The sequence below is a fragment of the Pygoscelis adeliae genome, unplaced genomic scaffold (assembly GCF_000699105.1).
Source record: "Pygoscelis adeliae isolate BGI_AS28 unplaced genomic scaffold, ASM69910v1 Scaffold315, whole genome shotgun sequence".
NCBI classification, from domain to species: domain Eukaryota; kingdom Metazoa; phylum Chordata; class Aves; order Sphenisciformes; family Spheniscidae; genus Pygoscelis; species Pygoscelis adeliae.
The window spans coordinates 1,773,548-1,787,309 of record NW_008824865.1 but is presented as its reverse complement, the minus strand read 5'-3'; the positions used below and the strand labels follow the sequence as shown (position 1 = coordinate 1,787,309).

Below are 13,762 nucleotides of genomic sequence, written 5' to 3'. Positions count from 1 at the left end.
GTTTTATCACTCCGTAGTATTAGTCCAGCCAGTCTAACTCCTTTGATTGCAAAATTTCTTTCTCTGCTACACAATACAGAAAAAAACCAAAACCAAAATAAACCACACACACATGCTATCTGTAATAAGTAACTATTATCATGCACAGCTGAACTTCTGGTATATAAATCTATTAATTAATCTGTTCATATGAGGAAGAGTAAACACCACATACTTTTACTCATTGTTTAGGTTGCAACAAGGCATACTTAAGAGAATGCAAATAAATATCTTAAGAGCAAAGATTATTTCCTATCATCGTCCAGTCTGTAACATTACTGATAATATACTTCATCAAATAATAAGAAAAAAATATTGCAAAAGCAAGTCCTTTAAAACTGGCCTTTCAAAACCTGCTCAGTGTCTCATCGGGCATATCACCACATCTTGATGTTCTGGCAAAATTATTCTGCCTTAAAATTCCTGTGAGGTTTTTAAGTCTACTGAAAGAGGTCAGACATGTAAAAGAAAAGCGTGAGCTTTCACGGCTAAAGAACCAGACCCTCCAACTGACAATTAAGAGAGACTTGCCTTATCTATGTCATATGCAGAAAAACAAATACAACGCACACTATGTGCAAGAGAAATGACTGGATGCATGTTTTGATGATTCTTGATGTAGTCTACAGAACACAAAATTTCAGTACAAAATGTACCATAACTATGACTTCTCAGTAATGTGAATTCAATGCAGAGCACTCCAACAGGACATACTGAACTTCCTAATTTTCCAATGTAATTTAAATGCCTATTACTTGAGCTACTACTACTCTGAAGACTAGGCAATGGTCTACAGCTATGATTAACAAAGTGGAAGAATAATGGTTTTTATTCTTGCCTGTGGGAGAGAAGTATCATTTGGAGAATTGACAACACTTTAGTTCAGTCATTTTAAAAGGTCATGTTACACAATAAAGAAGGCCAAGCCTTTTAGTGATAACGTCTGATAGTGTGTCCTGGTTTCGGCAGGGATAGAGTTAATTTCCTTCCTAGTAGCTGGTACAGTGCTGTGTTTTGGATTTAGGATGAGAATAATGTTGATAACACACTGATGTTTTAGTTGTTGCTAAGTAGTGCTTACACTAGTCAAGGCCTTTTCAGCTTCCCATGCCCTGCCAGCAAGAAGCTGGGAGGGGGCACAGCCAGGACAGCTGACCCAAACTGGCCAAAGGGATATTCCATGCCATATGATGTCATACTCAGTATATAAACTGGGAGGAGTTGGCCAGGGGGCAGAGATCGCTGCTCGGGGATGTGATGGGATGGGCATCGGTCGGCAGATGGTGAGCAATTGCATTGTGCATCACTTATTTTGTATATTCTTTTACCATTATTATTATTATTTTCATTCCCTTTTCTGTCCTATTTAACTGTCTTTATCTCAACCCATGGGTTTTACTTCCCCGCCCCCCAATTCTCTCCCCCATCCCACTGGCAGAGGAGGGAACGGTGAGCGAGTGGCTGTGCGGTACTTAGTTGCCGACTGGGGTTAAACCACAACATAGTGATAAAGCTAGCACTAGTGTACAGATCCTCAAAATTACTAATTGCATTTCTATGTTGTAAGCAAGCTAAAGCAGTCTGATAAATGTGTTCCAGCGTGTTCCTGATTTATGTGCTTTATAGTCTAGTTTACATAGCCTATAAAGAAATTAAACCACAAAGAAATACCTTAATTATTAAGTAAACAAATATGAACATATGTAAGGAGAACAAAACAAATCTTCATAGTACTATACCTTAGGATTATTTACTTTAAACATAGTTGTAATTGATTCAGTAGAGAGGGGAAAATTCTGAACTTTGGTGCTGGAAATCAACAGGAAAAATTTAATAGGAAGGATTAACAGTGAACAATTGTAGTTGAGAGGCATGGCTGCCAACATTAAAGTTGTTTTTGACAAAATACCATAAATTGAGAAAATCTGAGTGTTAGCAGGTAGTATAAATTAAAGTTGTTATGTTGCGCCCTTAGGCATTTATTTATTGCAAAGATAGGCAATGACAGTTAAAGTGCTCTGAATAAATCATTTTATGAAGAAAGATAAAATAGATTGAAGTGATACACAAATTTACACAATGGTTCATTTGTACAGGGCAACAGAGTTCAGTCAGCTGCAGAGAAAATAAGCTGTTAACGGGCCATTTCCTCGGGGCAGGCAATGGTGTGGGCTTTGCAGCATGGTTTGTTTACAGTCAGCCTATAAACAGGACTTTAACGCCTTTCAGGCATTGCATGTGTATCATAGGGTAAAATTCAATATAAAATATTTCCATGAAAGTGAACTCTCTCCAGTTCACAAACACAACTGAACTTCTACAGGGGTATGCACATGATTCTCCTATTTACCATATTCAAATCCCATTCCAAACAACTCCCTGATATGCTCTTTGCTGGAAAAATGTAAGGTTTTGAAATGTAGGGACCTGAAGTAAATACTCTTACAGTTCTTTTATTTCCCACTGAAAAACAGGCTCCTTATTTTAAAAGACTGCTTGCCTGGCTTTTTTGAAAGAATGAACATCACCTTGTTAGAGTGTGCTGTTATATTATACAGATGAGAGATTATAAATAAATAACTCCAGTCATGCATTTAAGATTAAAAAAAAATCCAGTTACCTTTTCAGAAAATCTCTTTGTGAAAAACCAAGGCTTTACTTGTATCTCCAGAAATCATCTTCTCAAAGTCTGTCTCAGTTAAAACAGCATTTTTCCAGAGTGAACAAAGAAAATACATCTCCTACTGCTTATAGTCCATTACTTCAGGTCTAACAGTTTTGGAGCAACTCTGACAAACAGCCAGACACTGTCAGTCTCGTTGCAACTGCTACTATTTTGTCATAAATTCATCCCCAAGTAACGCTAGGAAGCTAAATTTAATAAATACCACCCTGCGCTTGAAAAATATCCCCTTCACTTACTTGAAAGTCTTTCTCTTCCAGGATCTCTTTCCTCCATCTGACAAGGAAGGCAGCACAGACATACAAGTGGAAGTGAGAAAAACCTTCTGGTTCAGACTAGAAAAAAATAGAAATAAATCATCACGTCAATACACAAATAATACATTTGATCACCATATACCCCAAGTGTATTTTTATGGCATTCACTATTAACTACAAATGTCAGCTAAACCTCTCTCTCTTTGTATCACAAACACGTATGCATTTCATCTATGCCAAACCTATTCATAGCTATTATCTGTAACAGGAATTAAGGTGAGGTATGCATTTCTCCTATTTAAATTCATTCTTTACAGATGTGTTTCTTCCATTTCTGATGTTACCCACTAGCTTATATCTGGCATGAAATACTACACTGTCTAGCTCAATATTGTGGTGTGAATGAATGCCATAGTTTCATTTGATACTAGTAGCTTTTTCATTATAAATTCTGCTATAGGAAATTATTAAGCATTTTAAAAAATATACAACTCAGTCTATATTTGACTGAATTACAGGTTTTTACTAAATGAAAAAAAATCTACTCCTTGTAACACAAAACATTTACAACTCAGATTTGTATTCAGATCTGCAGCATTCCGTTCTAGTTCAAGTCAGCAGATTCAGTCACTTTATAAAACTCCCCCTAGAAATTAAGATTCTATAAGTATACCTAAGAGTTTAGAAAAATTTGTGATCCTACTTTTAAGACTTCACTAAGTTTTCTTGTATTACCAAATTAATCTTAGATTTTGTTTTCTATACCACTAAGAACTGAAAAAATAATTATCATATTTAATTATCAATGCGATGACTGTGACCTAATGCTATGTAAAATCTCATTAAAATAATATTTAAAAATAATAATTATTATAAAATGAAGCTACATAATCTGACAAATGTAGGGATACTTAAATGCTGATATCTAAATAATTTATAAGATCGAATTGTAGTGCTTTAGAAGTATAGCAAATTTTTTTCATACTCTACTGGTCATTTCAAAATTGCAGTTTGCTCTTTCGACAAATACAGTGTTCTGCTCAAGTAAAGTGAGTGGAAACAACTTCTTATGTAAAACATAACATGGTAAAATATCTATTTTATTGCTATTTCACCTAGAAGAGCACGGTATTTAAAATATTCCATATAACATTCATAACAGTGCAATAAAGTAACCGCACTGCTATCACAAGTGGAGAAGGAAAAATATTCTCCTACTACTTTTCCTTCTCCTCTACCCTTGACTGATAGAAGTGCATAGCGTACTGCAAGGGGTTGGTACAAACACCATGTTAGCAGCTGCAGAAACTACAGATCATCCTGTCCACCAAATCAGTAAGAGTCAAGAAAACAGATAATGCCAATTATTTGCAGGGAAGTTTTAAGTTTAAAAGTGTAGTTGGAACTGAAAATAGGAATTAGTTAATTTTGGAACCAGAAAAGGAAGATTCTGATCATAAGATGCTGTGGTATTTTTCCTACTCTAGGAAAACACTTTTCTTTAATAACATGACTTGAATAACATTGTAAAATCCCAGGACAGACAAAGCATATGGTAATTTTAACTAGACTTCTCTCTAGAGTTTGTCTTAATCAGAAAAATCAAAGTAAAGTCCAATTTACAATATTAGAGTTTTACAGAATCATGTACTCACTACCATCGTCCTGAAAAATCCACGTCTTTTACTTTAGTGTTGGCATTTCTCTTGGGATGGAAAGTTAACATATATAAAAGCATAACATGGTATCTCCAGAAGACATGCTTGTAAGGAAAGTGCTGCTACCACTTATATCAGATACTATTTTGGCAATATTTAAATAATCTAAAACACAAATCTAAAAAACAACTCTCAAAAAATGCAAAAAGCCAATTCTAAGAAAACAACCCTGTTCCTACTTTATTGTGTAAAGAAATTTACAGAACATGCAGTATTTTTTTTAAATTCAGCCTTTGATAAACTTTTATAACATTTTCATCTCTAAAATGAGAAAAGGTATTTTAAAATTTTAAAAATTAAGTATGGAAACAGTACTTGTGGTCTATTTTTTCTCAGCACTGAACTGCAACCAATTTCTCACTTTTAATATGAATTTTAAAAATGTCCTTTCAAGTAGGAGCCTTTAATCATACATGAAAAGTTTCTATTATTTTGGAACACAACCAATCTCATAAAAGTGACAACCTTTCTTCAAATTTGGAAGGCAAACAGGGTAGTAATGTCCAACGAAATAGACTGCGTTTAAGACTAAGTCAACAGTCTGTACAAGCAAACACCAACACATTTTCAAGAAGCCCACTCTAAAGTATGTGCTGTCACCGGTGGAGACTTTCTGGCATAGTAAAAACCAGCTCAGTTCACCTTTACCTGGTGAACTATCACCTGTGGTTAGGCCTACTTCAAAGAATGGGTAACTGAAGTGCATGGCACCAGCCTGAGCATTTGCAATCAAACAGGAAAGCAGGGAAGAAGAAAAATGATGGTTATGAGATGGAGGCAAATAAAGCTGGACTGAGATTGCTGAACAGATAAAGAAAAGTACAGAAATACTGCTGAAGGCAGATTAAGAAAGAGGAAGACTATTTTTGCAGATGAAGAAGTAGGAAGACTGAATAGTCTGTAGGCAGGAAAATTTCATTTAAAATAATAATTATTAATCAGGTTATTTAATGTATTGGATTATTTGTTATTCTACCGGAATATAATAAAAGTTTACGTTTCTTTAATTACATGACATGAGCAAGAGGGAACTGAAAGGAACTTGGTTTGGTATTAATATATTCTAATCCTCCTTTCTTCTCCTCACTCCTCCAACATTATATAAGTTCTTGAAAAGCATAGGGGAGAATGGGGCAGGATTAAAGAAATCTATCTGAAAGCAGCATTTTAACTTTCAAAGTCAGTTTGCAGTAGCTGTTGGTAAAATTGTTTATTTTGCTCTCTCTTACATTGACTCACAAAACAATATGACATAGGTAGTCAAATTAGATCATCAGAGTATTCTTTTTTCTGATAATAACCTAAGATTCTGATTTTAAGCCCAAGAATTCATTTTATTATCACATAATAAAGAAAATTCTTCCATAGCCAGAAAGTCAACATAAGTGGTTTTTAAAAAAAAACAAAATTAAAAGCAAAAAACCCCAGAACTGCAATACTGGAAAATGAAAATGTTTTTGAGGAATTGCAGAAAAAAATATCTGGAAGGATATAAGGACCTGTACTACTTCTTCAGATTTTTCTGTTCATAGAATCATAGAATCATTAAGGTTGGAAGAGACCTCCAAGATCATCGAGTCCAACCGTCAACCCAACAACACCATGCCCACTAAACCATGTCCCTAAGCGCCTCAGCTACACGTCTTTTAAATACTTCCAGGGATGGGGACTCAACCACTTCCCTGGGCAGCCTGTTCCAATGTTTAACCACTCTTTCAGTAAAGAAATTTTTCCTTACATCCAATCTAAACCTCCCCTGGTGCAACTTGAGGCCATTTCCTCTCGTCCTTTCGCCAGTTACTTGGGAGAAGAGACCGACACCCACCTCACTACAGCCTCCTTTCAGGCAGTTGTAGAGAGCGATGAGGTCTCCCCTCAGCCTCCTTTTCTCCAGGCTAAACAACCCCAGCTCCCTCAGCCGCTCCTCATAAGGCTTGTTCTCCAGACCCCTCACCAGCCTCGTTGCCCTTCTCTGGACACGTTCCAACATCTCAATGTCCTTCTTGTAGTGAGGGGCCCAAAACTGAACACAGTACTCGAGGTGCGGACTCACCAGTGCCGAGTACAGGGGCACGATCACTTCCCTACTCCTGCTGGCCACACTATTTCTGATACAGGCCAGGATGCCATTGGCCTTCTTGGCCGCCTGGGCACACTGCCGGCTCATGTTCAGCCAGCTGTCAACCAGCACCCCCAGGTCCTTTTCCGCCAGGCAGCTTTCCAGCCACTCTTCCCCAAGCCTGTAGCGCTGCATGGGGTTGTTGTGGCCGAAGCGCAGGATCCGGCACTTGGCCTTGTTGAATCTCATACAGTTGGCCTCGGCCCATCGATCCAGCCTGTCCAGGTCCCTCTGCAGAGCCTTCCTACCCTCGAGCAGATCAACACTGCTGCCCAACTTGGTGTCGTCTGCAAACTGACTGAGGGTGCACTTGATCCCCTCATCCAGATCATCGATAAAGATATTGAACAGAACTGGCCCCAATACTGAGCCCTGGGGAACACCGCTCGTGACCGGCCGCCAACTGGATTGAACTCCATTCACTGTTCAACCTTTTTGTTTTTTTCAATACAATTGTCTTCAGCTCTTTTAAATGAAACCAAATAGATTTAAATATGCAATTCATTAGAGAAAAAAATGCATATCCCCCTATAGATTTAAAAATTCATCATGCTTTAGAGATAAGTCTAGGCTACAAAGTATTTCCAATGGATAGTTTTAGACAGTTTTGGAAATTGAGTAAAACACCTAATGCATAATGGCCTTTTCTAACACCTGCTACCTATTATACTTTTCCATTTGTAGCTTTTGCAGTTACAAACAGTTTGATCTCTAAATGTACAGAAATGCAGACTACCAGCTAAAAGCTATTTTAAATCAAATATAAACAATGACCTTGATTTAAATATTTTAGCAAAAGATCTCAAGACAGATGTACAACCTTCCAGAAGACTTATTCTGAACATATTACAGACGACTCAGAGCACATTATCTAAGAACCATCTGTCATTATCAATAAAAATCATTTAAATTGTTAACATCACAAATATCTCATTGCCCTGCAAATGCTGGATCTCCTCTGCAGCTGAAATGAATGGCATTCTTTATACTGTACTCCCCAAACCTCTTGAATTAGACAATCACTGAAAGAATGCAAATTTTGTTGTATGACTACACTGATTATTGTCTAGTCAACGATTAGTGTAACCTGCCTCCCATACCCTGGATACTTCATCATTTAGGGAGGGTAATATCTCATGGTATTGTATTTGTTGATAGAGTATATACAATACGTGATTATTTTTGAAGTACTCAGAATGATTAAAGCTATAAAATTGTGCCAGGGTTAGGTATTAAACCACCACATTTCACACGCAAATAATGGTTCAGACACAAGGACTTCCAAACACTTTATGATTACAGATTAATAAAACAACTTTAAGCAACTCAGTTTTTACTGTATTTCAGAGAGTAGATAGTTTAGCTGTAAAGAGGTTTAAGTAATTTTCCCAAAAATATCCAAGCAATCCATGGCAGAGGAAGAGAAAGAAGCCAGTGCAGGATCATCTTGGAAAGTGGAATACGTTGGCTGCTCCTCCAAGATCTGCTTCTTCCACCAGCCAGGAGCTCCAACTTCCTAGGCACAGACTCAATCCACTGTCAAAACTGAGACTCAGAGTTCCAGTCTGAGAAGCAACACAGCACGAGCAAACCATGGAGGGGTCCATCAGGGTAACTATCCTGCCACCAGGAATGACCAACAGCAGACAACTGTATATACCAGTACCTCCCCAGAATATTCTTCCATCTTTCAGTGATTTTGTGCTCAGAGATGTCCTTACACAAGCTGTAGAATATGCCCATTTAATAGCTGTTAATGCATTTATCTTCACTTATCTGCCCAAAGCTTTTTGCAACTGTAAGCTTTTTGCAACTGTAAGCTTTTTTGGTAATCACAAAGTCCTATGGCAAAAGAATTCCAAAATGCAAGTGTGTGTTATATAGCATGTCTGTTTTAAACCCGACACCTGCTAGCTTTATCCAAAGCTGTTCAGTTACCTCATTGAAAGACAGTATAAACAATCACTTCCTATTCACTTTCTTCAGTCCCTTCATCTTTCCTTTTCTTTCACTGACTAGAAATTTTTGGTCTATTCCACCATTCCTCATATACCAGTTCCACCATTTTTGCTCAGCCTTCTTAAGCATCCTTTCCTATACTTTTCTGTTTTTGAAATAGAGTCCAAACCATATACAGCATGTAAGACATTGACAGAACATAACTCATATAGCTGCATAATGATATTTTGTTCTCCTTTCCTTTCCCAGTAATTCCGAGCCTTTGATTTTTTTTTCTTTTTCTTTCTTGACTGTTACTGAGCTGATATTTTCTGCTTGAGTGCAGAAAGCTAACTTGAAGCACATAGTTGTACAGGTAAAGTTAGGATTATTCCAAACACACATGCACAATATCACTTTATATTTGTCCATGTGGAATTTCACCTGTTACTTAACTGCCTGGTTGTTTACAGCAACATGAAGTCCTGCAACTCCTTGCTGTCAAGCTCTCACCTTTACTACTCTGAATAACAGTGTTGGCAACAAACTTTGTTGTCTCACTCCTGTGTCCCTTTTCCAGTCACTTCAGCAGAAACAGCTAAAGCCTCATCACAAAGAATTACATGTGATTTCCTTTAATTTTGAAACCTGCCTGTTTATTTCTACCATCTGTTGTCTATCTTTCAGACAGTTTCTATCCATACAAGGGCATTCCCTTTAATTCCACAGCTGTTTTTTCTTTAATAACCTTTAGTGAAGAACCTTCTTCACTGTTTTCAGCAATCTCAGTAGGCCACATCAACCTGGTGCATGTGTTCACTGGCTTTTAAAGCTTTGCAAGGTATGATTTCTCACTACAAAAATCGTGACAACACTTTCTTAAAATGTCATATGTACTCGTGGAAAGAATATTATGGTTAGAGAACACTGTATTGAAGTCACCTAAATCTTGCCATTCTACAAGATACTAGAATACTTCGAGGATTGCAACTATTTTCATTGTACATAGCAGCCTACCTACTCATGTAGGATCATAACCTTCTCCTGCCTGTCAGTTTTACAGTCAGTTATATAATGAAATTTTGATTACTCTGTGGTGCTAAAAATTTAAATTTTAGTCATGATACATGTTAAAAAGTATTTAACAGTTATACATAAAAATACCTATTAAAAACATTTATTTTTGCTGAGTTAGCACATTTTTGGATTGTCTTCTATCATTGTTTTTGTTTCACCATGAGTAGTCCCAAGGGGATGATCCTAAAAGCAGTAAGTGACCAACACCACTTGCCTAAGCTGAATCTAATCTGACAATAAACACAGCAACAAAGTCAGATCACTTATGCTTAAAAAAAAAACAAAACCAAAACCCAACCTTACTTCTAGGTAAGGCCTAGAAGTAGCTGTTTCTAATGCAAACATCCATCAATTAATATGAAAATTTATGGGTTGGTTTGATCTTTGCATTAAAACCAAATCTGATCCAAATACATTTCATAGCGCTTTAAAATCGGTAATGGAAACTAACATTTTCAGGTCATAACAGCAAGCTAGAAGTACCTGGCACAGCCAAAACACCATGCAAAAATTGTTATCTCAACCCTCAGTGCTCATTTTAAGTCCCTTATAGAAGAGCTATTTAAAAAAAAAACTTTACAAGAACTGTGTTCACATTTCCTATTTCTGCTTGGAATGTTCACAAAAATTGTTTATCTTACAATGTTCTATTAGACTTGGCAGATTTATACTGAAAACTAGGTGAAGATCAGTTTTCCTAACAATTTAGTAGTTGGTCTCTCTAGTAGTTGATCTAGTCAACAACAACTTGGCAACAGTTCCCAAAAGATGACTTGCGATATAAAGCTCTGCTGCGAAATCCCAGCCACAAGGAACACAGACCATTGCTGGAATTTTTTTGGACCAATGTTTTGCCCTGTTAGAATGCTCCATATGGCCTGCAAAATTCATTGTAAGACTATAATCAATATCAAATATAAATGGATGTTATTGATAATTACTATTTACTTGATTTATCCACTCTCCCATTAATCATTTAGTTTTAAGAAGCATCTTTCATATAACTTTCCACATTAGCTTGTGCAGTTTAAATTACTGTCCTCTTCACTTGCTGGTATGTGCAATTCAAATAGAATAAAAAAAAAATAACTAAGTGTGTATTCGAATTTCTTGTCCTAGCTTTTCCAGAATTAAACTGTGGTGAAAAAAATTCAGCATTTCTCATTTGGTTCATTTAACGAATTCATCACAAAGTTTTTACAGAGTTCATCATGACTAGGATGTCAAGTGGATTCTCACTCAGTGAGGTACCTTCACATCCAATACTGAAATGTGTTTTTCTTTTATAGTTATTTATCTCCTGATTTTATTTTTTAACTGGTGGTTTATTACCTTCACACACAGGAAAGGTGCTAGGTCTTAGCAAAGGAACGGAGCTTCTTGTGCAACTCCCTTATAGTCCTTTCTTGCCAAATTGGCTATTTACAGAAGAAAGTGGAATAAGGCAGTTTTCTTGGAGAATGCCTTCGATACAAATGCAAGGTGACACTGAACTCTACACAGGGAGAATAATTACATTTTGCAACACTTATTTCCAACATTACTCTGAAAAGAACCTAGATATACACGGAAGAATTATGCATAGTGAAACTGTCAGAAAGCTTATTGATTTCTTTTCTGTAATTTCCCATGTTAATAAGCCTCTTCTCATCTCCAGTGAAGAGTGACCATTAGTTGTTCTTTGTACTTACTGGAGAAAATATTACTTAATCTGCTGCTTTGAATTTCTACAAAGCAGAAGGCAAACAACTTCCATTTTACCTACTAGTTATGGCTAGGCAGAACATGGCCAGAACAGGGACGTGGCAACGTGAGCATGAATTCTACCAATGATAATCAATCATTGCGATTTTAGCTTTCAACCAACAACATAATGGTGAGGGATGAGATATAAACCCCCAATCTAATATACATATTTATGGTTCCTCTAGTAGAAAAAAAAATACTTTCTGCAAGTTTTTCTTCCATGTAAGTATTTAAGATCAAAAACTCATAACTTGTTTGGAGATGAGAACAGCAGAACCAGCAGCAAGAACTAATGGAACTACTCCAGGCTGGTTTCGGTGCATTAACAAATAACAACCACACAACATTTTAAGTCCTCATCAATAACAGTGGATAATTTACACTGTTTAGGTTTTAGAAAGTGGTTGATTACTTACAACTATATTTTCCTTTGTTCGCCACAGTCAATGTATTAAAGAACAAAGTATTTCGGTTAGAGCCATTAATATGGTACCTAATTATCTTACCAAGCCATGGCGCAGTGTAATTTAAAGTAGAGAATCTCTATGTAATTAACACTGAGCATCACTATGCCCTTTACTTCCTCTAACAGCAGGAAACACAAGCATACAATGTATTTTGTTTCTTGCATGAGTATAAGCTGAAGCATACACTTCCCTACACCCCGTAGTGCCAACTATTGTCCTCAGGAAAAGGCTTAGGCAGTCAGATCACACAAGCTCTAAGAGGATATGAGAAGATGACACTAGCAACAGGCTTTTCAAAAACGTACACATGCTTGAAAAGTCTAACCCTCTGGCTATTTCCCAGGAAATTAATTTTGCATCTTTAATTTTCTCACATGCCCCCCACTGTAACTTAAAACTCCTCTTGCATGAGAGAAGTTGTGGAAGTATTGACTGAGTTGTTATCGAAAGGCTGAGGAGCAGTAAGATGAGGATAAAACCAAAAGCAACAGACTAGCTGGACTCCCAAGCACAGGTGAAGTTGAAGAAAACATTTTCTAAAAGCTGCAGGCTGTTTCTTTTTTAATAGGTTATATGGCAGATTTGAGTGAAAACCTCCAGACAGAATGTTTTCAAAAGGCATGCACATTTGGGATACCAAAATTTAAATCTTGTCTTTGCTTCATCCACATTTAATGACAGAAAGAACAGTTACTGCAAAGACTTCTTTTATTTTAAGCTAGGCTTAAAGTTGGGCTTCAATTATTCAGACATGATTGTCCAGCTGGAAAGAAATTTGTTTTGAAGTTTCCTTCTAATTAAGACCCTATTCATTCTATCTGAAATCACTAATTTAATTTGAACTTGAACATTTAAATTCTTTCTCAAGTAGTGACTTGACACCAATTAGTGGGCCAAAACTGTGGTGGAAAAAAACAAAGCTGTGTAACACCAAAACCAAAACTGCTTTTATTCACAGAATTCTACTTAAAGATATGATTTACCTCACAAAGCACACACAAAATTATTAGTAAAAATATGCTGCAACTGATTTATTTCTGAAGAACTTTGCTGTAAGGCAAAATATTTTTACATAAATGTTAACGTGCTTTAAGCAGACTACTGATTTGAAACAAGGACATGCACCATTGATTAAAAAAGAATATGGGAACTGTTCCACCTGTGAGCAGAACTTCAGCAGATCACTTGAATCAAAACCAGATCATACTTCCTCAATAGCCTGCTTTTAAAAGGCAAATGAGCACAAATAAGCAGTATGACTAATATTTACTAAACTAATTCTCTATTTCACCTTTTGAATTTCTAAACTATTTACCTCATGTATCATTTTAATTATTTTGCAGTTCATTCCCAGAGAACCTTGATGCTGGGAAATTAATTAATGGACACAATAGAAGAACTGTCAGCATTGTTTAAATACAATTTCAGCACTGGCCTCATTTACATGTATCCCTTTATTCTAAACAATGGGATGGCTGAATTTTTGTATTAAATTGTTAATTCATTAAAAAGAGCACAATGATATCCTTTTCTGCAGATATTAATCGGTTATCACATTTTGCTGAAATACATAATCCGTGCTCAAGACAACCACTAGAGCTTTTAGCCCCCGGATTTCAAAGATACTGAAATAGTTGTATAATAGTTGTAAAATTGCTTGATTAATTGGCTTTAGCGTTATCATATTATTAGCTTTAATAAAAGTTATTAAATTAGTT

At 36.3% G+C, this 13,762-nt stretch overlaps 1 protein-coding gene across 1 annotated transcript in view; it reads right to left on the bottom strand.

Annotated features, from left to right (window-relative positions):
- Positions 1-13,762, bottom strand: part of TBC1D22A (TBC1 domain family, member 22A) — a 200,209-nt gene that overhangs the window by 36,038 nt on the left and 150,409 nt on the right. Inside the window, exon 13 of the mRNA XM_009324397.1 lies at positions 2,962-3,057. Coding sequence (XP_009322672.1) covers positions 2,962-3,057 — 96 coding nt within the window. The remainder of the gene's footprint in view (positions 1-2,961; positions 3,058-13,762) is intronic.